Genomic DNA, 26,431 nt, shown 5'->3' on the forward strand with positions numbered 1-26,431 from the left:
AGGCTTTTTCTCTTTCTCTTTCTCTTTCTCTCTCTCTTTCTCTTTCTCTTTCTCTCTCTCTCTCTCTCTCTCTCTCTCTCTCTCTCGCTCTCGCTCTCCTTACGGGGAGACTGTTTCATACATTGGAAGTCTTTCATCGAGAACAATCAGACTTCTGAGCCCGTAGCACCCGATGGACATTTGTCTCCACTCACAGGTGTCTGCATCTGATTGTTGGAATTTCTGTACTGGGCCTTTTCCTTGGGCTTTCCATGTCATCGTTTGACCAAAACCTTTGACACTTGGTGTGTGGAAAAGACCCGTTTCAGATTGGGAACTGTACCAAAGGACTTCTTCAAATGTCACTTGAGAGTGAGGGTTGCATAGTGGAGATTTGTGCAGAACTTACTGCTGGATCGGACACTTCGGTGCTTGCAGCTAATCCATAGCAGGTGTTTTGCATTGCGGTCGGATTGTACAGGCGAGCAGGCAGGACGGAAGCTCCTCACCCTAGCTCACCACTCTTCCTGCCCACACTACTCACCCCCAGTGACACGACCAGCGAGGAATGGACCACGATGAAGCAGCACCATGAGCTGGCCAGTGAGGTACAGACAACACTTGGTGACCCTGAAGCAACACCCGACATTGAGCCTGGTAGGTTTGACGTCAATACCATCGTGTTAAAACAGTGCTGTTGCCCAATGAAATATCACAGTTACTGTGGGCAACCATATGTATTGTTTTATTAAGTAACTTGTTAATGTTCGTGAAGTCTTGGCTTTTATTGCATTTGTTCACTTGTCCATCTGAGGTATGTTCGACGTCCCATGGTAAATGGAGCAAACTTCATTCATAGGATGAACACCGGCTTTTGGATTCTGAATCCAGGGCAAGAGGAACGTTGGTCTGATGGAGTTTCATTGTACTTTGCTTTGATATGTCAACATCCCACCTTTTTGCGTGTTTTTGATCCAGATACCTTGGTGTTTACGATTCATGAAGAACAAGATGACACTGTACATTCTTCCAATAAGGTGTGTCTCACTTTCAGTGTTTTCTATGTCTCACTTTCCTTTTTCTTCCATTCCATTTTTAATCTTCTTCCCTTTTTTTTCTCCTTTTCTATTATCCCCATAAATATTTGGCTTTCTAAACCAGTTTCCATATCTGATTACTTCCATAAGGCTCATCCGAAGCAAACTTTCTTTAATTGATAATGGTGTGATTGCAGGAACCACAGACCGTGCACAAGATATTCTGGGAAGGCTCACGCAATGACTGTGTGTTCGTCGAACAAGATGGACTGAACTCCAGAAGTGGCAGCAAGTACGCAGAGGGACTGGTGTTTCGTCAGTTTATGTTGGCACATTATGGAATCTTTAACTCCAAAGCTCATTTGTGCAAAAAAAAAAAAAAAATACAAATGCTTAAAAAAAAAAAAAACCTTTGGTTTGGCAGACTGCCAAACATGCCTGCTCAACAGATCTGCAGATGTGCGTTCAGTACCCCATGAGAGAAGGCGGCATCTCAGGAAGTGTTTGGCACGGCTTCAGAATCTGAGCAAATGGTCTGGGCATTTACAATCGAGTTGTTTTCTTGTTTTCTTATCATACCACCTGTGTTGTCTAATGGTGTTGTATTCCTGTATCAATTTTAGAATGCATCTTCAAATCGGATGCGGTGCATTAGAGTTATTTTATTATCCTTATTTTATTACAGTTATTTTATTATCAACAGACTCGGTGACTTAATGTTTAGAGCATCCGTTGTGAGTCTGGGAGGTCGGCAGTTTCCGATGAGGAGTTTGGAACTTGCACTGGACAATGCACGAGGCCATGCCATGTTGCTTTGCCATTCGAAAGAGGAAGCTTTTTGAGTCATTGCATGCAGCGTGTGAAAAGGACAGGCAGAGGTCTACTCCTTACTTGTGCCGTTGTTCTTGATTAAGGCGTGCCGATGCTTTTCCTTCCGCTTTCTCAAAGGCCAAATCCCTTGGGAAGGTATCGACCTGAGATGGCTCTCACGGGATCTCGCTCCTTGTGTGTCTTTCGAAAGCATTCTCCAGATTTCCCTCGAGTGGCTCCGCTTCATCTTTTTTTCGTCTGCCTTTTATCTCTGTTCTGGTCTCTCGTTTGGTATTTTCTTTCTTTTTTGTTTATTTTTCTTTCTGCCTGTTGTTTTGTTTTGATATCAGTCTCCCCATATTTTTGTTTATATTCTGGCCTCCCCTCCTCTTAACTCTGCTGTCTGCCGGTTGGCTTAGGATTGCCTGAGTTTTTTATCAACAATTTTCTCTTACTCGAGAATATTTAAGCTCAAAATGGCTGCTGTAGTAATGAACCTTTCCAAACCGATGTAGACATCACATACTCCTCCTTGGAGATGGTGGTCTATGGTACTGCCAAGTGCCGAGCCCTTCTATTCATTTGGTTTGTTGTCGTCTCTTTTACTACTGTCTCTCTTATTTCTCATGTCATTGCCTCTTAAATGTTTTCGTTTTTCACTATCCAATGTTTAACCCTGTTCCTATTGTCCTTTAGATTCAGCAGATTTGTACTTAGCTCAAGAGACAGCTGCTTTTGGCCTTCCCTCATTCCCCAGGCAGGCTGAGTTTAATGGGGTTAAACTGTGATCATAAAGTGATGGTCTGTCATAAACCACAGTCTGTTTATGTTTCCATATTCCATGTGCCATTAATTTTTGTATCGACCTTTATTTCTGTTTTCCCCCTTACTACGTGAACACCAATTGAACCATTCATCTCTCCTTTTGTCTGAAACATACATCAGATTAAAGATGAACGTGTTTTGTTTTCTTAATGTTCAAGCTTCTTCCTTCTGTTTTTATCATTACCTCCGCCACCAAAGGTGGCTGGAGGTTATGTTTTCACCCTGTCTGTCTGGCCGTTTGTTTGTCTGTGAACAGGATATCTCAAAAAAGTTGTGGACGAATTTGGGCGAAATTTGGTGGAGAGGTTGTGTGTGTGACAAGGGCGGAATTATTATATTTTGGTGAAGATCCGGATCCGGATACAATAGTTTTTTTTTTTTTAAGTGGTTCGAACCCACCGAGTCATATCAAACACTTTTAAAATGGTATGTGCTGCTTCCTTGCTTGACACTCAGCATTTAAAAGGACTAGGGCATGCCCGTACTATATATATATCTAAAATTATATCCCCCCCTCTATTTACATGAAATGGTTTGGTCCATTCGCAAAGCCAAAGCGAACGGCTTGCGAGTACGGTGACAATCCCCCCCCCTCTATTTACATGAAATGGTTTGGTCCAAAGCGAACGGCTTGCGAGTACGGTGACAATCCCCCCCCTCTATTTACATGAAATGGTTTGGTCCAAAGCGAACGGCTTGCGAGTACGGTGACAATCCCCCCCCCCCCCTCTATTTACATGAAATGGTTTGGTCCAAAGCGAACGGCTTGCGGAGTTTGGTAAAGAAATCGCCATAGCTCGGTAACTACTTCTCCGATTAATATGAAACCTTGAAAAGGCACATCCTCGGGTCCCCAGCAATATACCTGGCAAGTTTCAAGTATATCGGACCGGTAGTTGTCGAGAAACAGCGGTCGCATACACACAGACACACACACACACAGAGATTACTGGAATTATAGATAGATAGAGTACCGATAAACAACCATAGAATTGCAATACTGGAGCAGGCTTTGATGTGCCTAATGGCCTCCTCCTTGAGAGATAGGACCAAAAATGAGAGATAGGGTTTATCAGATGCCAACGAGAGATGGGGCCACAAAACGATATATAGCATGATATCTCCAAAAGTTATGGATGGATTCGGACAAAACTTGGTGGATATGTTGGATGTTTGACAAGGAAGAATTGATTAGATTTAGATTTTGGCTTTGATCAGATTTGAATTCGGATCCGATAGTTTTTGAGTAATTCTTGAACATTGAGAGATAGGGCCAAAAACGATCTTTCTGTATTTCTAGCTCTTTCTGTCTTACTCTGTTTCTCATCTATTTATGGGATCATTTTCCCTACACCAGGCTGACTGAGCTGAGAGTTTATCTCCAAAATCGATATCTAGGAAAGGTATTAGAAGCTACAAAGTTTGATCCTTGATTGAAAGAAAGAGCCATCGTTTAATAACAACCTCTTTCTGATAATTAAACTCATTCTAGTTCTGGGCATGTCACATTATAGATTGGCATGTTCAACTTGTATTGTGGTACCTCTTGTTTGCTGAAGGCTTTAGCATAAATTAGAAAACTGTACAATATTTAATATTGATTTCAAACTTGTACAATGCCCAAGCACAGCACGTTGATGTTTGTGCAATGTGATGCTGATTGCCCCCACCTCCCTCCTTCAAAGGATTAAAGCTCAGGAAATGGCAGGATGTGGACATCGTGTCCATAAGTATGACATCTTGACTTCTCACTTCTCTCTTCCACAGCCTCAGCCTGCTCGATCCAACTATACGCTCTCCGTCACACCTATCATTCCGAGGTGATGCCCTGTCACTCCTCTCGTTGTCTTCTGAAGACTTCCCATCGTCACCTGTTCCTCAATCTGACTTGCCCTCCGTTTTCAAAGAGCATGACAACAGCGTGAGTTGGAATACAGACTCACAGTTTTGTGACCCAAGTGAGATCCCTTCGAACAAGGCCGGCTGGCTCGAGAAGCAGCCCCCCGTCACGTGAGTGATTCAGTTGGTACACGCAGAGAGTACGTGAATTTTGAACGTGGCAGCAGAGTGTGCATACTCGGATGTGCATACTCTGATCTGTTTAAAGCTATAATCCTATGACAGTTTATCAGATGCTTATTTTCATCCACAAATGTTCTTAAATAATCCTTACCTGATTATGAGGTAGCTTCTCTTCTTTCATGTGCAGCACAAGGCTGCGGGGTAGCATCACTGGCTAAGGGCATGGATGTGCCGCTGATGCAATGCCCTCCGTAGGTTAGGGCAGGGATTTGTAATTTGTTCCTGGTACCGGCGATAGCTCACCTACTCTTCACAAAGGACACCGTTGGATCTCTAACATCCACCATCTAATACCGGTAGATGGGAAGCACAGTTTAACGTCCATCAGAGGGATGCCACACTCATTATTGCCTCACCCTGCTTTTGAAACACTGGGGTGAAAGTTTGTGTCTGGGCCTGATTCTAACCAAGGCTAGACAGCTATGGGACAGCTATGAGCTAGACAGATAAGAGCTAAGAGACAGAGAGTGTGTGTACCTCAAGTCCATCCTGCCTCCCCAAAGTGGTAGCTATAAAGTATTAATTATGAAACTTATTTTAAAGTTTGTTAATTGTATATATTTTTTACCATTTTGTTATGCTTTTACAACTTTTATGTATCTGTCCATTTGATTTGGTAACCTCTGTTAATCCTACATATGAAAGGATGAAGGATATTCATATGGAAAAGATAGTCCGACATCACTACATATTTTACATCATATTTTTAATGGAATTGTATCTCACAAGCGTGTTTATTATAAGATTTTGGTTCATTATGATCCCTAAATTGTTATCTTTTATAAACAAGTTGTCACAATGATTTTTAACACAATGACATTGTTTGTAATATGATGTTCTCACGGAGGGCCTTCCTTGTCTCACCTTGAGCCATTGCCTTGGTAACCCATGAGGCTTACTTAATATATATCATGTTGTTACGGTGCCGGAGTTCGCATTTACCAAGAGGGGGCTACTCCTTAGGATCTGCTCAACCTCTGGCCCTGAAGTCACCTGTTGCAGATAACTCTGCTGTCTGGCAGGTTGCGAGTCAACCATGAACACCAGTCAGTCTACCAGATCTCCCAGGATCCTCTGTCTAAGTACCATTTACCTTAAGACGAGGTGGTAGACCTGACCAGAGCTTGCACCCTCGATGCATGTCTGCTTATCTTTTTAATCAAGGGGATGGGGCGCACTGAGCGAAAGGCGATATGATGGAGCCAAACAGTTGGGGAATAACGTCCCGGCTAACAATAGTGCAGACTATGCTCTCTCAATGAAAGAAAAGACAGCACATATGCAGTACCAGACAGATTGGAAGAACAATTCAATGGGGTTTATTTACAGGAGAGTGAGGAAGGGTCATGGGGGACTGTTTATACAGGTAATTTTGTTGAGGGATGGGCAAATAAAACATGCATGAGAATATTTATTGAGGGATAGCAATATACAAGTAACAAGACAAAGTGCAATTCTTAACCCGGTCTAAAGATCCCCTTAACAGTTCTACCTACATTAAATAAAAGCCTGGTGTTGGCTTAACGGTTGGGGTGCTTGGGTGTTAGGATTGGTTTGGGATTCAGGATCCTGAGTTCGAATCCCGGTCGATCGTTGAATTAACGCCATGGGGGTTGACTCAGCCTGTCATCCATCTGAGGTCCGCAAATTGAGTACCAGCTCACTGGTAATTGGGGCACTGAATTGGGGTAATTGAAGTCTCCTCAGCAACTCCGGTACCACCAATCGTCCCTGGCAAACGGCCGCGGTCCCTCACCAAGCAGTCTTCACATGTACTAACAGCTTCCTTCAAACGCTTTCTTTAAAATGCTTCCCTCGTAAACGTTTGCATGAAAACCCCCTTTTTCTTCAGAAGCTTTACCACCCAAACCCAAAAACTCTCTCCTCCTCAGAAGTTTCAAACCGAACCCTCTCACGAAACCCTTCCTCCCTTTATCAGTCTCTGGGGGAAGGAGGAGCTTTGGCCAAGGCAAAATCCCATGCCCCGCCCATCCTGGTCTCGACTCGGCGTGTCCATTGGTCCAGGCGAGCATCCATCACCCGTGCTCCCGCTTTTCCTGAAATACTCTCATTCCCCGTTTTAGCCCAGCGACGGTAATGAGCTCTGCAATATAACATGGTGCGGACCCAATTAACATGGAGTGAGCCATGATAGGTACCGCAAGCATCCTGAGCATCGTGGTGGTTGCTTGGGCAATCTGGGCGAGCTTTAACTCTTTGGCTTTTGGTTTTGAATTACAGTGCTAATTAATAACTAAGCCAAATTAAATCAATGTATGATTTGTTTGACAGTGGGGTTTAACGGGAAATAAAGTCTGATGTAAATAGTGCGCTATGCAAATGAGGGCGCTCGTGGGGCCTTGCCACCTTTTGTGGACAACTCTCATCATGGTTCCTTCACCAAATTAAGGACCATAGGACCAGTGAACAACAAAGAAATCCAAATAAAACCCAAAGTAATAATAAAGGAGATTTAAAGGAAATAGAAAAGTCCTTCCAATCCCTCTACAACGCAAGTTCCCTTGAACCCATTCGATCGATGAAAGGCTATCTAAACATTTACTAAGAAGTAACTGTCTCGGGACACTGTATGATGGTTGCATTTGCCGGGGGTATGTTGGTTCGCAGAACCGTAACAATATGTGATGGAATATCAAATGAAAAATGTTGATAGTGCTGTTTGTTTGAATTTGTAACACATATAATAAAAGTGTAATTTTGTATTGTGTAAAATAATAATCTGAGGCTTGGAATATGATCCCCTGAGCAAATTTTGATTGAATTGAGCATCTCCTCAGGATCTCTACATTAAATTAATTGATTGGATCTGATGCACAAGTTGATTAGACATCATATTGTGGTTGCTAGGCCAAGGGCATTAATGAATCTTGTCATTTCCTTTTGAAAAAGAAAAGACATTGTGTGCCGGGAACCCTGGCCATTTTCCAAAGTGCTACCTTATTGTGCATCAGAGCCACAACCTCACCTCGCTGAGGTTGCAACCAACATGGTGGCGAATTCGTAATTGAATTCCAGTCTGACATGCATTCTCTTAGAATAAGGAGAAGAATCATACTGATTGTGGAGAATCATTGATTTACTATGAAGTGTACTATTGCTAGTACCACTGATATCTGATGTATATCACAGTTACGACACAACTATCATTTTGATGGAAAAAATTCTGATTCACAGTAAAGTAAAACAATATTTATTTCCTAGCATTAGCTTTTATGTCCCTTACACGATTCAACTTTTCATTTCGCTACCTACAGATATTGGAAGCTATCAGTTTTGACAATGAGTATCTCTTTACGAGGTGAGCAAACATAGGGGCAATACCCCTGGCGCTCAGCTGGTAGAATAAACAGTATACTGCACTGACCAAAGCTCACCAATTTGAGTGGTTGCTCGAAGAAAGGGCAGCATGTAGAAGCATACTGACATAATCAAAAGACTTTAAACAACTAAACAAAAAAAATACCTACTTTGGGGGGCAACCCCCCTCCACCCCGCCCTCCCCAACTCCATATACCTCCTCAGACCCCAATTTTTGTAGTGCCTTGAACAAACATTGGTACATCATGGGTGATGAAGGTTGTGGTGACGTTTCATCAAAATTGTGTGTGTAGGTTCTGAGAAAAAAGCAAATACCTATTTTGGGGGGAAATCCCCCTGTAGACACCCAAAGGGGCAGATTGTTTTCATGACGTGAACAAACATTGGTACATCACGGGTGATGAAGGTTGTGGTGAAGTTTCATCGAAATCGTGTGTGTAGTTTCAGAGGAAAAATAAAATTCCTATTTTGGGGGTCAAACCTGGATCCACTTTAACCCCCGGTAAACTGCCTTATACCCCGATTTTTTTAAATGCCATGAACAAATTTTAGTCACAACACAACAAATATAATTTGTGCCAAATTTGGTCGCAATCCCATCAGCGGTTTCGGAGAAGAAGTTTCAAGTGTTTACGGACGGACGGACAGACTGACGGACGGACAACGCGCCATCGTATAAGCTCCCCTGAATTTCGTTCCATGTGAGCTAGAAACCATGACCAATTCTAATTACAAAAAAAAAAAAAAAAACACCTTTAGAGGCCATTTTTCCCCGCAAAGCGGGGGTTGGCCTTTTTCGGGGACTGTGGTTGTTGTTGTTTTTCGGTCCCCTTTTTGAAGCAATGTTTTACGGCCGGATGCCCTCTCTGACGCCAACCCTTTTTGCCGTCTTTAACGACAAACAGGGAATTACCAGTGAACTGGTACTCAATTAGCCGACCTCGGAAGGATGACAGGCTGAGTCAACCCCCCTGGCGTTAATTCAGCGATCGACCGGGATTCGAACCCAGGATCCTAGGATCCTTAGCCGGCACCCTAGCCGCTAGCCCAACACCAATTATAATTACAAATAGAGCGAATTCCACAGCGCGCCATCGCAAATTCCCACACTTCCCACCTGAAGCAAATGTGAAAGATGGCAAAACGTTCCACCAGGAATGACCCAATGTCAAATTTTGAATTTATATTTTTTCCCGTTTTGACCCTGTGACCCTAAGTCGCCACCCCCTGGGGAATGCACCGGAAGTGAAATCCAAAAATCATTATATATTTCATGCGTCCCCAATGCTGATTTGCATATACAAAGCTTCATTCGAAAGATGTTTTTAATGTATGCCCGTAATTGCATTTAACGGCTTTTGACCTTTCGACCCCACCCCAGGGGTCAGGGCCAAAAGAGACACTGCTCTTGCATCTTCGTGCTACATGGTGATCATAACTACCAAGTTTGGGGAATTTCTGCACAACAATTTAGGAGGAGATAGCATCAGCATCAGGACGGACAGACAGACAGACAGACAGACGGAGCTGACTACAATATCCCCCTCCACCTCCCCCACTTTTTTATTTCAAAAAGTGTAAGGATAGCAATCCCAATTGTTTCGGATATCAGAATCAGTATTTCAATCATCGTTTTCGTTTTAATATTAAGGTAGATCATGTTGTATAATACATTACAGTACTGTACTTTATTTATGATTGAAACCGATTGTTTGCTATTTCACCCCATTAGGGGCTACAGGTTTCAGAGACGCTGGGTGAAGTTTGATGGAGAATACCTCGCTTACTATAACAATGAGAAGGTGACATCATTTCCTTCCCCACACAGTGTTTGCACAAGTGTTCGCAAAATATTCCTCTTGGTGCATTCTCCGTTTCGAGGGACAATCTTATGTTCCTCTCTGATCCGGCAAAATATTATTGGATGATGCAGCTGTATCCCCTGATTCCTTGAGCTATTGAACCCGTTGATGGAATCATCAAACCCTGGTTTCTCGAGCGGTTTCTTTTCGGCACAGAGGGCTTTTCCCCAACTTTTCAGCCCTTCTTTTCATCCGTTGGGATTTAAGTCATAGGTGTCGCATAAACCTGCTGCTGGAACATTTTATTTTTTTTATTTTCTGTAGCCGGTGCCACTGTGAGCTGTCGATGCTCTGTTATCTTCCGTCGTGCCGCGTGATTTGACGTTAATCCAGAAGCTTGGATGCTTCCTGTTGATGTTGTTATCTCCCGCAAACGGTTCTGCTTTTGTTTTGTTTTCATTTTGAACGTCAGCAAACGCATGCACACAAACGCATGCACACACACACTGTTCTGCGTTTTCACGCACACACACACACGCACACACACACACGCGCACACACACACCCTGGCGGGAGTAATGCATTCGATCGTGTTTGTGTTTGTGTGTGTGTGTGTGTGTGTGTGCGTGTGTGTGTTCGTGTGTTTGTGAACAAGATATCTGGAAAAGTTCTGAACGGATTTGGATGAAAGTTGGTGGGATGATTGCCCTTGGGATAAGGAAGAATTGATTAGTTTTTGGTGAAGCTCAGGATATTATTCCGGATCCAGGAATTTTTTGAAGGATTGTTTACCATTGGAAGATAGGGCTCGTTTTTTTTAAACATTATCTTCTATGTATTCTATATTTAACATTGTGATATGAAAATAGTTTTCATATTTGTTGTAAATGTAGTTTAAACTCGTGGTTATGCGTTAGAACGGTGTATTTTGTTAGCAGCGTTGTCCTCAAGGTTCCTTTTTTTTTTTTCCTAATAAGGACATATTCTGTCATTTTAAAACCACCAATGTGTGTATTCGGTTTCCCCGTTTCATAAAATGTATCGTTTGATACGTATAATGCTTTAAAACGGTTTTTTTTTCGTTTTGTTTTTTACCTCAGAAGAGATATCAACATTTACCTCAGCGAATGTCAATCGCGGTGTCAGTATTTGATGAACTTATAAAGACTTAGGTGAGTTTATAAGTGTGACCAGCATGTGCACGGGATTCTTCCCAGAAGAATGAGTGGTCGCATTAGCTTGCACGACTTAAAATGAGCGAGTTTTGTTTTCACGTTTGGGCCTTTGGCCCAGTTTTACATGTTGTATCCCGAAGGAATGGAACGAACGTTTTCCTGGCTTACAATTTTATTTGAAGTCACACATGCCTCAAAATACACTCACTTATATGGAATTGAATGCTGAATCCGAAAATGTAAGTGAAATTGTCTTGTTTTTTTAAAAAACTATCTATATATTCTAAATATATATCTGTGCAGTGTCTGGCTTGTGTTGTCTTGTCTTGTGTTGTCTTGTCTTGTGTTGTCACTGAGCTACTCCCTCAAACTTTTGTGAAATCGTACTATTCCAACTTGACCCACGGCGGGAGTATGCGCTCCACTGAGTGGCGTTCTAGTTTTATAATTGCAACTACTTTAGGAAAGGAAGTATAATACTCTATACACTTACAAATATTATTGTTCTTTTGTTGAGAAATCATACGTAACTTTTATTCACGAGGCCACAAGTTCGTGATTACTTTTTATGCCTCCACCCCCGAAAGTGGCCCCAGAGGGCATTATGTTTTCGCATTGTCCGTCCGTAGGTCCGTCCGTACGGACTAAACCTCGTTTTTCTGAGCAACCACATGTCAGATGGAGACGAAACTTTCAGGGTAGCAGTGACACCCATGCAAAATGTTTTAATGTTAATTGTGACGTCATAGGTCACGTGGTATGGCAGCCATCTTGGATTAAACGCAAATAATTAAAAATATATTTCTCGGAAACCACTGAATGGAATTTTTTTTAAACTTGGCACATTGTCAAGTACTTCCAATGAGGAACAAAGGCATGATAATGATGACATCATAGCTGAAATGGTATACCAGCCAAAAATGTTTTAATCTAATTCCTTATTCTAAAAATTTGAAATTGCATGCACATGATCTATGACCCATTTGTATTGAAATATTTAATTTATGACATCATAGGTCACATGATTTGGCAGCCATATTGTATTTTACCGAAAACCTTAAAAGAAACATCTTCTCCCAAACCGCCAAATTGATTGACTCGGAACTTTATGTGTGTCATTGACTAGGTAAGGCGATTAAAAGATGATCACGAAAACAAAATTGGTCACATGGTGTGGCAGCCATATTGGATTGAAGGGAAATATTAAATAATTATATCTCTGAAACAGCTTACCCTATCGTTGCATAATTTTACAAATATCATCTAACCCCATTGTTGCATATAGTTTGAAAATGATGATGTCGTAGGTCACGTGGTTTGGCAGCCATCTTGGATAGAAAAATGAACCTTATACAGTCAACACGAAACTACACAAATGTGAACCCCTACCCATACATATGCAGAGTGTACATTTTTTAAGGTCATATGTCATGTGGTGTGGCAGCCATATTTGCTTGAAAGCCGATATTTAAAAAAAATCCCTTCTCTGAAACTGCTTCACCGATCGATGTGAAACCTGTCATGGCTGGTGAAAATGTGGTAATTGAAAGCAGCTGAAGCGATTTAAATCAAACTTGTTTATTTTTAGGACAGTGAATGAGGACATCTACCCGTTGTGGGACTATGCGGAGGCATATTGGCGACACAGTTGCCTTGCTCTAGTCTTTTATTTTACTTTATGCACATTAAAACTATCGAGTTTATTCAGTATATAGTGCAGAACCAAAACGGTGCAGAACCAAATTTATATAGAATGTTGAAAGGAGATATTTGCTAGGTAGGGATTTTTGTCTTTAGACTCAAGGTGCTGAAATATTTTTCCTGATTGCACTTCAGGCAGCAAGTCATCTCAAATATGACAAAATCTTCCCCAGTTTCTTTTCAAAACTTGTTTTGTTAAAGATGATCAAACCCGAGTTAATTACTTCCGCCACCAAAGGTTAGGTTTTCACCCCTGTCTGTCTGTTTGTTTGGCTCTTTCTGACTGTGAGCAGGATATCTCAAAAAGTTATGGATGAATTCGGAGGAAATTTGGTGGACAGGCTAGGTGTGTGACATAGATGAATTGATTTGATTTTGGTGAAGATCCGGATCTGATAATTTTTTAAGTGATTCTTCACCATTGAGACACGAGGCCAAAACGATATATAGCATGATATTTCAAAATGTGGTGATCTGTTCAAAACAAAAAGTTGCTAGCTGGATACCAAATGTAATCCATTCAGCCTGGCAGACGTGTGCCCTCTACTGAGTGATGTTCTAGTTTTGTTGTGTGCTTAGTGTGGGTTTGAGGTGTGTTTTTAAAGTTATAACAATTAAGAGTAATAATGCCTCCAATAATACGGCTACCGTAAATACATAACTACTATTTGGCAATGACAGGATAGCGTTAAGCATATAATGAGTTCCCTTATAAGGAATTTCAATGCAGGAGGAGGCCATTCAGCCCATCAAAGCGTGTGCAAGGGTTGCCAACTTATGGTTGTTTGTCCATGCTCTTCCCTTTTCTATGCCAAGCGCCAAGCAAGGAAGCAGCACGTACTATTTGTAGTCTTTGGTATGATTCGACCGGAGTTCGAACCATTATGCCACTGAGTCTTGTGAATTATACATCTTTTTTACACTCGATTGTATTTTCATATTATTCCTGCCACCTTGGTATTGCATTTCCACATTTAGAATGATAATATACTTGGAACAGAATTAAAATAATGCTTTATTCAGCCAATTGCTCAAATAAATGTCCTTGTGGTGGAATGAATCGGACCCATTAGGTAGAAAGCAATTGTTTTCTTTGTTTCATCTCGATGTGCAGGAGGTTTATTCAAAGGGCATTATACCCCTATGGACAATCAACAACGTGGAGGCTTCTCACAGCGACACAAAGTTTGACGTGAGAACGCCCAACAGGACATTTACCTTCCGAGCAGATTCAGACGGTGAGCGAAGAATGATGGTGGTCATTGATCTGACTGATTATCTGAGCCACTCCCTGAGCCACCTCCCCTTAACCCTAACTCCGTCCAATCCCTCCTCCCACCGCCACCTCTTTTTTTTCGTTCCTCTCTCCAAGTTTTCTGATCCACATTCACACTACCAAAATGTACTGCATGTCTACACTCGAAGAGTGTACTGCATTTCACTGCCGAGCTGTGTTTGCACAAACACTGCTCAAGCGTCTTTACCTCCGTGAATGGAGGTTATGTTTTCACCCCTGTCTGTTTGTGAACAAGATATCTAAAAAACGAAACGTTGTGGACGGATTCGGAATAAATTTGGTGGACAGGTTGTGTATGCGACAAGGAAGAAATGATTAGATTATGGTGAAGATTTGGATCTGAATCTGGATCCAATATTTTTTTAAGTGAGTCTTCACCATTGAGAGATAGGCCTAAAACCGATATACAGCAAGATGTATCGAAAAGTTGTGGACGGATTCGGACAAAACTTTGTCGACAGTTTGGGAGTGTGACGAGGAAGAATTTATTGAATTTTGGTGAAGATGCGAATCCGGATCAGATAATTTTTTTGAGTGATTCTTCACCATTGAGTGATCATACTAAAATACGCAATTTGGTGTCTGTCTGTCTGATGATTTTTTGACCGCGATACATTCCGTCGTTACGTATCCAATCTCAACGAAACTTGGCAGGAGGACTGAGGGTCACACAATGAAGGTTGTAGCGCATTCATAGTGCTAAAACTGATATATAGCAGGATATCTCAAAAAGTTGTGGACGGATTGGGACAAAACTTTGTAGACATGTTGGGTGTGTGACGAAGACGAATCAATTCAATTTTGGTGAAGATCCTAATCCGGATCCGGATGAGAGAATTTTTCAAGTGATTCTTCACTATCGAGTGATTGGGTCAAAAACGATATAACCACCTTTAGAGGCCATTTTTCCCCGCAATGCGGGGGTTGGCCTTTTTCGGGAACCGTGGTTGTTGTTGTTTCGGTCCCCTTTTTGAAGCAATGTTTTACGGCCGGATGCCCTTCCTGACGCCAACCCTTTTTGCCGCCTTTAACGACAAACAGGGAATTACCAGTGAACTGGTACTCAATTAGCCGACCTCGGAAGGATGACAGGCTGAGTCAACCCCCCTGGCGTTAATTCAGCAATCGACCGGGATTCTAACCCAGGATCCTAGGATCCTAAGCCGGCACCCTAGCCGCTAGCCCAACACCAGGGGGTCAAAAACGATATATAGCATGATATTTCAAAAAGTTGTGGACGACTTATGACAAACTAGGTGGAGGGGTTGGTTAGGCGACAAGAACAAGCTGATTCGATTTTGGGTCAGGTCCGGATCCAGATCGTGGAATACAAAAGGTAAACTGTTCAGCCTGGCCTAGATAAGCTCTCTACTGAATTGCCGTTCTAGTCTTACCATTGCCATTACACTATTGTCATCAAGTTGATCGCTGCTATAACTTGGTTGGTGAATATGTATGATGGTAAAGCGCGGCGTTACGCGCGCTGCTTGCGAGCAAGGAGGAAGCGGACAAGCGGTAACTTATAAGCGTCTTTATTTCAGGAGCTCACTGTAACACTGGCGCGCTCCGGGCTGCGCGCCCGGTGTATATCATGAGGCCACGCCTACCCCTCGGGCGTGGCCACCGCCCACTTGGTGCGCGGAATGATGTCACCACGCCAGTGGGCTTTTGTGTCCGCCACACGCGCCCCCCCAGAATTCCTGCGCACCTGGAGGGCCAGTTTGCGGGGCAGACGAATGACCCGGCCGAAGCGCCCCCTGGCGATCGGCGGCGTCCGGGGTGCAGGGATGCCCCTGGCTGCCCCTGGGATGGGTGCAGGACCGGGGGGCGGCGTGGCGGCGGGGCTGGGCGGTGCCGGGGGTCCGCCCGCAGGGGGGCGGCCCCGACGTGGGGGTCGGGCCACTGGCGGTGGATGGTCCACGTCGAGGTGGGCCGGCTTGAGGCGGTCTACCGAAACGCGGTCAGGAGTACCGCCGATGTCCAGGGTGAAGTGCTTCGCCCCGGTCTCCAGCACGCGGAAAGGCCCGTCGTACGGGGGCCGCAGTGGTGTCCGGTGGGCATCGTGGCGGACGAAGACGTACTCCGCCGTGCGAAGCTCCGGGGCGACGTGCGTCGGTGGGTGCCCGTGGCATGCCGTTGGCACCGGGGCGAACCTCTGGGCGGTCTCTTGCAGAGCGGAGCGCTGCTGTGCCGCGGACCATGGTGCCGTGGAGTCGGGGAGGAACTCGCCCGGCACCCGCAGCAGTTGCCCGAAGACCAACTCCGCCGCGGATGCGCGCAGGTCCTCCTTGGGCGCCGTCCGGAGGCCCAGCAGGACCCAGGGGAGCCTGTCGACCCAGCCGCCGTCACGGAGGGTGGCCCGGAGCGCGGCCTTCAATGAGCGGTGAAATCGCTCACACAGGCCGTTAGCCTGGGGGTGGTAGGCCGTGGTTCGGTGCAGCCGGACCCCGAGCCCCTGCGCGACCGCCCCCTAGAGCTCCGAGGTGAACTGGGGGCCACGGTCGGACGAGATGTCTGAGGGGGCGCCGAACCGGGCGACCCAGGTGGCGATGAAAGCCTGCGCGACATCGGCTGCCGTTGTCGACGCCAAGGGCACGGCCTCCGGCCACCGGGTGGTGCGGTCCACCATGGTGAGGACGTAGGTGAAACCCCGCGAGGGGGGCAGAGGTCCCACCAGGTCCACGTGGATGTGGTCAAACCGGCGTTCCGGCACCGTGCACGGGGCCAACGGGGCCTGGGTGTGCCGGTGCACCTTGGCGCGCTGGCACGCGAGACACGTCCTGGCCCAGCCGCGGATGGACTTCCGGAGGCCATGCCAGACGAACTTGTCGGCGATCAGCCTTTGGGAGGCCCTCGCGCCCGGGTGGGACAGGCCGTGGATGGCGTCAAACACCTGGCGCTGCCAGCCCGCGGGCACGATGGGGCGAGGACGCCCGAGGGAGACATCGCACAAGATTGCCGCGCCCGCGCCGTCGAACGCCACCTTGGTGACGCGGAGGCCCGTGACGGCGGTCCGCAAGGCCTGGACGTCGGGGTCAGCGGCCTGGTCCGCTGCCATCCGGGCATAGTCGATGCCGAGGTGGACTGCGTGGGCGACGGCCCGGGAAAGGCAATCTGCCACCGGGTTGTCCTTCCCCGCGACGTGCTGGATGTCCGTCGTGTACTCGGACACGGCCGAGAGGTGACGCTGCTGCCGGGCCGACCACGGCTCGGTGACCTTGCCCATCACGAAGATCAGCGGCTTGTGGTCGACGAAGGCAGTGAACGCACGGCCCTCGAGCAGATGGCGGAAGTGCCTGACCGCCAAGTGAAGCCCGAGCAACTCACGGTCGAAGGTACTGTAACGGCGTTCGGGCGGGCGAAGCTGCCGGCTAAAGAACGCCAGCGGTTGCCAAGCTCCACGCACCCATTGCTCGTGCACCGCGCCCACCGCGTAGTCCGAGGCATCGGTGGTGAGGGCGATCGGTGCATCGGGCGCCGGGTGCGCGAGCATGGTGGCGTTAGCCAAGGCGAGCTTCGCGCCCGTGAACGCCGTGTCCATCTGCTCGGTCCAGGTAACGTCGCCTTTGCCCGGCTTACCTCGGAGAGCTTCGTGCAGGGGGCGCAGGAGCTGGGCGATACGGGGCAGGAACCGATGGTAAAAGTTCACCATGCCCAGGAACTCCTGCAGCCCTCTGATCGTGCGGGGGCGCGGAAACCCCTTCACTGCCTCCACCTTGGCCGGCAGGGGGACGGCTCCGTGCCTGGTGACACGGTGCCCCAGAAAATCGATTATGGTGGCGCCGAACCGGCACTTTGCGGGGTTCACAATCAGGCCATGCTGGCCCAGGCGTTCGAAGAGCGTGCGGAGGTTTGCGTAGGTGCTCTTCGCGGGACGCGCTGGCGACGAGGATATCGTCCAGGTAGACGTAGACAAAATCCAAGTCACGCAGGACGCTGTCCATCAGTCGCTGGAGCGCCTGAGCCGCATTCTTCAGACCAAAGGGCATGCGCAGGAACTCGAAGAGTCCGAATGGCATGATGACCGCCGTCTTCGGGACGTCCTCCGGCCTGACGGGGACCTGATGGTAGCCGCGTATGAGGTCCACCTTCGAGAAGAAGGACATGCCCGCCAAACGGGCGGAAAAGTCCTGAATGTGGGGGACGGGGTAGCGGTCGGGAGTCGTGGCGTCATTGAGACGGCGATAGTCCCCGCACGGTCGCCATCCCCCGCCGGGCTTCGGCACGATGTGCAGCGGCGACGCCAAAGCGCTCTCTGAGTGCCGAACGATGCCGAGTCGCTCCAGGGTAGCGAACCCCGCTTTTGCCACCGCCAGCTTCGTCGGCTCGAGGCGGCGTGCCCGGGTGTAGACCGGTGGCCCGACGGTGGGGATGTGATGGGCCACCCCGTGCTTGACGGCCCCTGCCGAGAAGGTGGGCCGCGTGAGGGCCGGGAAGCCGGCGAGGAGGCGGGTGAATGCGTCCGCTGCCGGAAGCGTACAGACCAACGTGGCCGGAACCAAACCGTTCGGCAAGCCGCTTGGCAAGCCGCTCGTTGAGCTGGGCAACGCACAAGCGAGCGAGCTGAACGTCTCGGCCTGGACAAGACGTCTGCGCTTGACGTCGACCAGGAGCCCATTAGCGCACAGGAAGTCTGCGCCAAGCAGTGCCATGGGCACGTCGGCGGTGACGAACGTCCATCGGAAAACCTGCCCTCCGAACCGCAGAGAGAGGCAGCGTTTTCCGTACGTACGGATGGGCGTCCCGTTCGCGGCAAGCAGCGCGGGGCCCCCACCCGCGGCGTGCTTGTCTGACGTGCCGGCGGGAACGACACTCACCTGCGCTCCCGTGTCGCACAGGTAACGGCGCCCGGAGAAGGTGTCCGTTATGAACAGCAGGCTGCTCGAACGGCCGGCGCTCATCGCCACTATTGAGCGCCGGCCCGGGCGTTTCCAGACCTGTTGAAGGGGCATGGCGGATGACACTGCCGAGCTTCGTGGCCGAACTTGGCGTGGAACTAGCACCAGGTGGTGGAGCTGGAGGAGCGCGGCTGGCTCCGCCAGGCCGGTGGAGTTGGCGGGTTTCCCCACGGTGGCGGTTTTCGCCGCGGCGGTGGGCGGGGCGTGGCGGCGGTCACGAGGTGCGTATCAGCATGCTGCGTATGCTGTATAAGCTGATGCTGTGGATCAGCAGCAGCATCAGCAGCATCAGCCACGCGGGCCGTGACGGCCACGCCGACTCTCGCCCGCGTGTCCGAAGCGGCGAAGTACTTGTCCGCCTCGGCCGCCAATGCTCGGGGTTCCGTTAGCCCGGTCCCGGCCAACGCGAGGCGAACCTGCGCTGGAAGTTGGCGACGGAAAAGCGCCCGGAATAGAGAACCGGGGGCTTCGTCGCCCAACAGTGACAGCATGTGGTCCATTCGGACCGACGGGCGCGTGTCACCGAGCTCGGGGAGATCCAGGAGGCGGTCGGCCCGTGCGTCGTCCGTGAGGCCGAACGTGGCTAGGAGTAGCCGCTTGAGTGCCTCGTACTTGTGGCCGTCCGGTGGGTGGCGAAGGACGGACACAACTCGAGCGGCCGTGCCGGGCCCGAGGGAGGCAACGACGTGGCAATAGCGCGTGTCATCGCCGGTGAGGCGCCGAAGCTGAAATTGGGCTTCGGCCTGGACGAACCAGACTTCGGCCTGAGCCTCCCAAAATTCGGGAAGTTTGATGAAGTTGGCCATGGCAATGGCATCGCGTGTGGAAGGATCGCTCCGGCAGATCCAACGTCGAGGGGGTCACCAGTAAAGCGCGGCGTTACGCACGCTGCTTGCGAGCAAGGAGGAAGCGGACAAGCGGTAACTTATAAGCGTCTTTATTTCAGGAGCTCACTGTAACACTGGCGCACTCCGGGCTGCGCGCCCGGTGTATATCATGAGGCCACGCCTACCCCTCGGGCGTGGCCACCGCCCACTTGGTGCGCGGAATGATGTCACCACGCCAGTGGGCTTTTGTGTCCGCCACAATGTCATCAATTTGCTTTGTGATGATGTATGATCAATTTGATCGCTTATTATAACTTGGTTTGTGATGTAAAGGTAATGATGTTGCTTTGTATATCTCACCCTTCCCCCCATATGATTTCTCCTTTAGGAGTAAAGTGGGAGTGGGTGGCTATCCTCCACAAAGCCCTGCAAGATCGACTCGCAGCTAACCTTCCGGTCGGCCTTTCGGTTGTTGAGAAGCACGGCACACTTGAACTGAAGGGCTGTAGGAGACCACTTTACCTGGCTGTGTCTGGGGAGAGGTTGTGGCTTTACAAGTCATTTCAGGTAAATTATATGGGTGTGTAAAAACCAGTTGTAATAATAATTATAATAAAAAATAAAATAATAATAATAAAATAAATGTTTAAGTAAAGGTTGTGTGAACTGATTTCTTGTCAGGAATTATTTGTATTGGATCTGCTTATTTGACAATTCTGCTCATTTGACAACTCCCTCTCAGTTTGCGTGTAACCCATTTCTTGGCCTTTTGTCACATCTCCGCTCTTTGATGCCTTCCTTTTCCTGCCTTTTAACACCCACCCTAACTCCACCTGGCCATGCTCTTCCCTACAGTTTTTCAAGGTGTCCTTTAACCGGCATTAACCTATTGCATGATGATGGTCTCGTGGTAAGATCATTGGACTGATGTCTCAGATGTTGCCTGTTAAAATGCAGCTGAAGGCAACAGTATGAAGGATTTCGATTCTCAGCTTGGTGGTGAACAGCTGTGTTTACAGTTATTATTACAGTTTGTTGTTTACAATTATTTTGTTTTTTATTCTTTACAAATTATTGTTTTGTTTATTGTTTAAATTATTATTATTGTTTACAATTATTATTATTATTGTAAAATTATTGTTTACAAACAAAACAGTTTACAATTATTATTACAGCTGTGTGTCGGGTTGTTTGTAAAAACCTACCTGGCACAATAATGACCCTCAGGAAGGAAATAATCTTTCTGCCCCACCTGCTCTGGTTCACATATAATGCCAATCTACACATTGTGGTTGACCCTTTATACTGTAGTAGGAGCAACTTCTAATGAGCACTGAAGCACTACCTATGAAAAGGCAACATTGCCCAAAATAGTCTGAACCCAAAAATGATAGTACCTTTTTTTATCCGGGTTGTCTTTTGTTCTTCATAGCTTCCGACCCCTTCATGACTGTTCGGTACTTTCATAGTCTGCTGTCTCCATCATCCACTGTCCTTAGCTCTACCATGAGCTTCGATGCAGGACAAACTAACACAGTATATGAGGTCACGGCATAATGATGCAGATGGTCGGATGGGAACTCACCATCAAACAAGCTGCTCACCTGAACTTGTGCAATCGATGCAACATTCTTCTCTATGTATACATAGCTACTGCTCATCATGTGTTTCCATCTGCCGCCATGTAACATTCCATCAGGCTGATATCCAGGCCACAACACGCAAAGCCTTTATCCTGCGATGCGAGTACTGTTGGAAAAATGCCAGGACCTAGACTCCTAGAGTATAGGGAAAAGGATCTTCCTGGTGGATCTTTGGGTACAATTATGGGAAAACTTCTAAGTGACGAGCTCTCCATCCTCTTGTGATTTGCTGTTCATTTAAGTGGTCCTTTTGCGGCCTGCTGTCTAATTCTGCCTAGGGTTGCCACAATTTGTGGACCTGCCTCCACCTGCTATCCTAGTGCTCTCCGTCTGGCATTGTGAGCCTGTCACGAATACTTGCCCGACCGGTCGAGCTTGAAAATGCCGTTTTACTTGTGGATTCTACAATATTTCTTCTATCACAATGGCTGTGTAAAAGGTGAGTTAATCACGCGACGATGCTCACACTGGGCCCGTGCATGAAGGATGAAGTCACCATCAATAACTTTGGAGTCTCAATCGAGCGAACCTCTTTGTCTTCTCATTGTCACTGCAGCCATCGTTTTCTTTCACGAAGATGATCGAGGAAATCTGAGATGTAAGCCATGTTTAGAGGATCCATGACCGTGTGAACGTGTGGGCTCAATGGAGTTGTTTCGTGGGTGGCACTCGTCAGCAAGAACAGCAGGAAACTGTCTACAATATCGTTCTGACACCCACTCTTCCGAAATGCTATGATAGCACAACTCACCACAGCTGTCATTTCTATTTTGGCTTTCTGCTAAACTTTCTCTATCATATTTATATCACTTTACTACTCTTTTCTTTTTGTGCATTTTGCAAACTTTACAGTTTTGGTACTTTTTTGTGTGGTGAACAGACACCCCTTATGACACCTCTCCTTTTCCTTATGACACCTCTTTTATTCATTTCCCACCCCCCCCCCTCCCCGCCGCCCCCTCCTCCTTCCCATGTCTCCTCCCCCCAAGCCCTTTCCCTCCCACAGATCTCCCGTTGTCCCTGCTCTCTGCTGTTGTACTTGTGTGCTTCCCTCTCACTCCCCATCTTGTCTCCCACTCCCTTTATTGTATGTTTTGTGTGTCCGTTTTTTTTGTTTTTTTTTGTGATTGATGTTAGTTAGCTCTTACACGAGCCTCGATCTTGTATACAAAAAAAAACAAAAAACTCTCGAGTTTGCTTTATTTGTTTGTACACCATCTGTTCGAGTCATGTAAAATGCTTTTGAGAACTGTGAACAAAACATGAAACGTACCTCTAACTGGATCGGCCGTGCGTTTACTCGAACGGACATGAGCAGGCACGAGCTATAGCTTCATGCTTCCACATGTGACGTTGTACAATAAATCGAACACACAGCTGTGCATATTGTTGAACTCGTGGTGATCACTTTCATTATTCATTGATCATTGATCATTTCATTTCGTGAAGCGAAAAGCGGGGTTAAGCATTCAGGTACGTACGTACGTGTGCTGTGTGCCGTACTTGTGCTGTGTCTACATTTTAAAAATTCATTTTCTCGGCAACCGTTGGTCCGATTGACATGAAATTTTCACCATAGGATGGCCTCCTCCTGTAGAATATTTCAATTATTATTATGATGTCGTAGGTCACGTGGTACAGGCGCTATCTTGGAAAAACTTCACACTTCTATATCTCTGAAACCACTCCATATAAAAAATTGAGACCTGGCTCATTGTCAAGTACTCCCCATGGGGAATAAGATGTATTATTGATGGTGTCGGTTCCTTCGTTATGACGTCATAATTCGACAAGTACAACACTTATCGGATCATTATTTTTTTAAATTTCAGCAATTGTTGGTCTGATGGATACGAAATTTTAACCATAGGAGCGCCTCCTGCTTTCAAATATTTTAATGGTAATCATGACGTCATAGGTCATGTGTTACAGGCGCCATCTTGGAAAAATCGAGAAATGTTGCACCTCTATATCTCCAAAACCGCTGCACGGAAAAAATTGAAACATGGCTCATTGTAAAGCACTCCATATGGGGAATAAGTGTTGTTAACGATAACATCATTGGTGCCATAATTATGACGTCATAATTAGACAGGGAAAACGCTTGGTCTGATCAGTTTGAAATGTATTGAGCGTGACCTATGCAACAATTATATTAGAGAATATAAATGTAAGATGTCATCGCTCACATGGTCTGGCAACCATATTGGATCAAAGATTTAAAAAAAGTTCAAAAACAGAAGAGTTGGCTTGCAATAAGTTGACTGTGCAGGGTAAGTACTCTATGAATACCATCCAGTTGTGAATGCCTTCAATTGGCACAAATGACCTTTTCTTCATCTACCTCAATTTCCCTGTTCAGTTTGAACTTTTTGAAGTAATGAAGCATTTTGATGAATTGTCATTTGTTGTTACTCTTGTTGAATTAATTGTTTTTTATAATCCTTTTATTTTGCCAGGATTTCCAGGTGAGGGTCGGGATAACCATGATCGAAATGAATGTGGCCATGGTGAAAGACTTAGACCGGCGAACCTTCGAGCTCACGACTCCTTACAAAACCTTCAGGTACCATTTTGATGGCCGGGTAGAGGTAAATGCTTGGGATTTTGTTTGGTGCTCTTATGGGCGGCCGTGGCCCCATGCTGGTTTAATGTCTCCTGTGAATAGTGACATTGCTCATGAAACAGCACCCTCTTGAGGCACTGCAGCTGGCAGCACCAATAGAATATAATCCAAGGCTGTTTGTCAAAAGCGCATATTCTGCGCGAAATTAATCTATAATAATGAGATATTTGGTGCAAATTAAATGCAATGGTATACACACATCATGGCACCAGCAGTTGCAAAAGCAACCCAATCATGTGATCTTTGTGTCAGCTTCACGGCAGAGACGGACAAAGAAAAGCAGGAGTGGATGGAAGCTTTGAGAGAAGCCACGTCCGAGGCTCTTTCAAACTCGGAAGTCGCCGAGAGGATCTGGTCCAACGACAGTAACCGCACATGCGCAGACTGTGGAGCGGCCAATCCGGCATGGTCCTCCATCAACTTGTGTGTAGTTATCTGCAAAATGTGTGCAGGTGTGTCCCGTTATCTTCTCACTCACTGTCACCTGCACCTCCAAGATAATATAACGACACGTTTTTCCTTTTGGAGGTTTCGGTCAATTCTGCTGCAACTTTCGTTCAACCTTAACACACCGTTGCTTGTTGTTTTGTCTGCTTTGAAAAGTACTTTGCTTATACTAAAATGCACACCTGTTTGTCTGTCTCTGTTTGTCTGACTGCGACACATTTGGTCGTTACTTATCCAATCTCAACCAAACTTGCCAGGGGAAGTAAGGGTCATACGACGGAGGATGTTGTGACTTCATTTTCCCCCCTCCCTAAGGGACTTTTCCACCTGGGACGAACTCCATGTTAAGATGTATAAATACCTTATCGTGGTGTTTCATGGGACACAATATTACTGGAAGTAAAAAGTATTATAACCACAAACTATTCAGTCAATTCTGTACAATGTATGCCTATCTTTTCAAACAGTCCTTACTGTTTTTTATTCTAAACTTAAATAAATTGGAGGAAACCCATTTGATGCTTATCACATCATCCACAGACTAAAAGACCTGAGCCATCTTGACTTTGCTAGGCCTCCAGGTAGGCCACAAGTTTAAAAAAAAAAAAATTTTTTTTTTGTATACAAGATCGAGGCATGAATCATTACATTAATAATACTATTAATAATAGTAAGAGGTAACAATAATAGTAAGATTATTAATAGTATTAATATATTTAAGTATTAATAGTATTAATATATTATAGTATTAATATATTAATATATTAATAGTATTAATATATTAATAGTATTAATATAATTAGGTATAATATTATTAATAGTATTAATAATAGCAAGAGGTAACATTAATCACAAAAAAACACGGACACACAAAACATACAATAACGGGATTGAGAGACAAGATAGGGAGAGAGAGGGAAGCACACAAGTACAACAGCAGAGAACAGCGACATCGGAAGATCTGTGGGAGCGAGGGGGCTTGGGGGGACGAGGCATGGGAAGGCGGGGGGAGGGGGAGGTGGGAGAGGTATAAAACACATGGACTCTGACCACATATTAGTCAATAACCACATATTTAGACCACATATTTTAAACACAAATTAGTCAATTCCGTCTATAGAGTATAATTAATTCGATCTGTAGAGTATAATGAAGTAGAAAAGGACTTTGATGAATAGAAATGGAACTCAACTACGTATATACAGTTGGATCCCGACATTCGCATTCCCAACGTTCGCGAGTTCCGCATATTCGCAGTTGATAAATTGCGACCTGCTTCTACATTTGCGGCTCTGTATCTTGTGTAGTCACGGTTTTTCGCAGATGAAATTTTTTTTTTCATGAGCCGTGAGCATAACACAGTTTTAAAACCCATCTTTCACCAGCCATGCACAAAACAGCTGGACATACATCTTCCACAAGCCATGAGCATGACCTGCTTATACATTCGCGGCCATGTGGTTCACAGCTTTTCGCAGCCACATAATAATATTTTAGCTGCGCTATAAGCGAGCTTCGCGGGATGTCCCACCATTTGCGTAACACGTCATCCCTTGCAAGTTACTGTACAGGATGAAAACACTCCACTGCATCTGTTAGTGCAATTAGCTGTCCCCCTTTACTGCAATGAAGCAATGGCATGGCACACATTCGCAGGATTTTCCTCGACATCCGCAGGATTTTCCTCGACATCCGCGGGATTTTCCTCGACATTCGTGGGATTTTCCTCGACATTCGTGGGATTTTCCTCGACATTCCTGGGATTTTCCTCGACATTCATGGGATTTTCCTCGACATTCGTGGGATTTTCCTCGACATTCATGGGATTTTCCTCGACCTTCGTGGGATTTTCCTCAACATTCACGTCATTTTCCTCAATATTCGCAGATTTTCTGCGAATCACGAACTGCTGGGAACCTATCCCCCCTTTTTCAATTGAAACA

The 26,431-nt window shown here is 46.1% G+C and overlaps 1 protein-coding gene across 6 annotated transcripts in view; it reads left to right on the plus strand.

The window, feature by feature from the left end:
- Positions 1-26,431, plus strand: part of LOC137437722 (arf-GAP with Rho-GAP domain, ANK repeat and PH domain-containing protein 1) — a 191,189-nt gene that overhangs the window by 59,631 nt on the left and 105,127 nt on the right. For all 6 annotated transcript variants that reach the window (XM_068132286.2, XM_068132288.2, XM_068132289.2 and 3 more), the window contains exons 4-12: positions 530-636; positions 958-1,016; positions 1,214-1,308; positions 4,419-4,661; positions 9,805-9,874; positions 13,865-13,988; positions 20,161-20,339; positions 23,875-23,981; positions 24,294-24,493. In XM_068132286.2, coding sequence (XP_067988387.2) covers positions 530-636; positions 958-1,016; positions 1,214-1,308; positions 4,419-4,661; positions 9,805-9,874; positions 13,865-13,988; positions 20,161-20,339; positions 23,875-23,981; positions 24,294-24,493 — 1,184 coding nt within the window. The remainder of the gene's footprint in view (positions 1-529; positions 637-957; positions 1,017-1,213; positions 1,309-4,418; positions 4,662-9,804; positions 9,875-13,864; positions 13,989-20,160; positions 20,340-23,874; positions 23,982-24,293; positions 24,494-26,431) is intronic.

Source organism: Myxine glutinosa, chromosome 12, assembly GCF_964187855.1.
Source record: "Myxine glutinosa chromosome 12, kmMyxGlut1.1, whole genome shotgun sequence".
Taxonomy (NCBI): Eukaryota; Metazoa; Chordata; class Myxini; order Myxiniformes; family Myxinidae; genus Myxine; species Myxine glutinosa.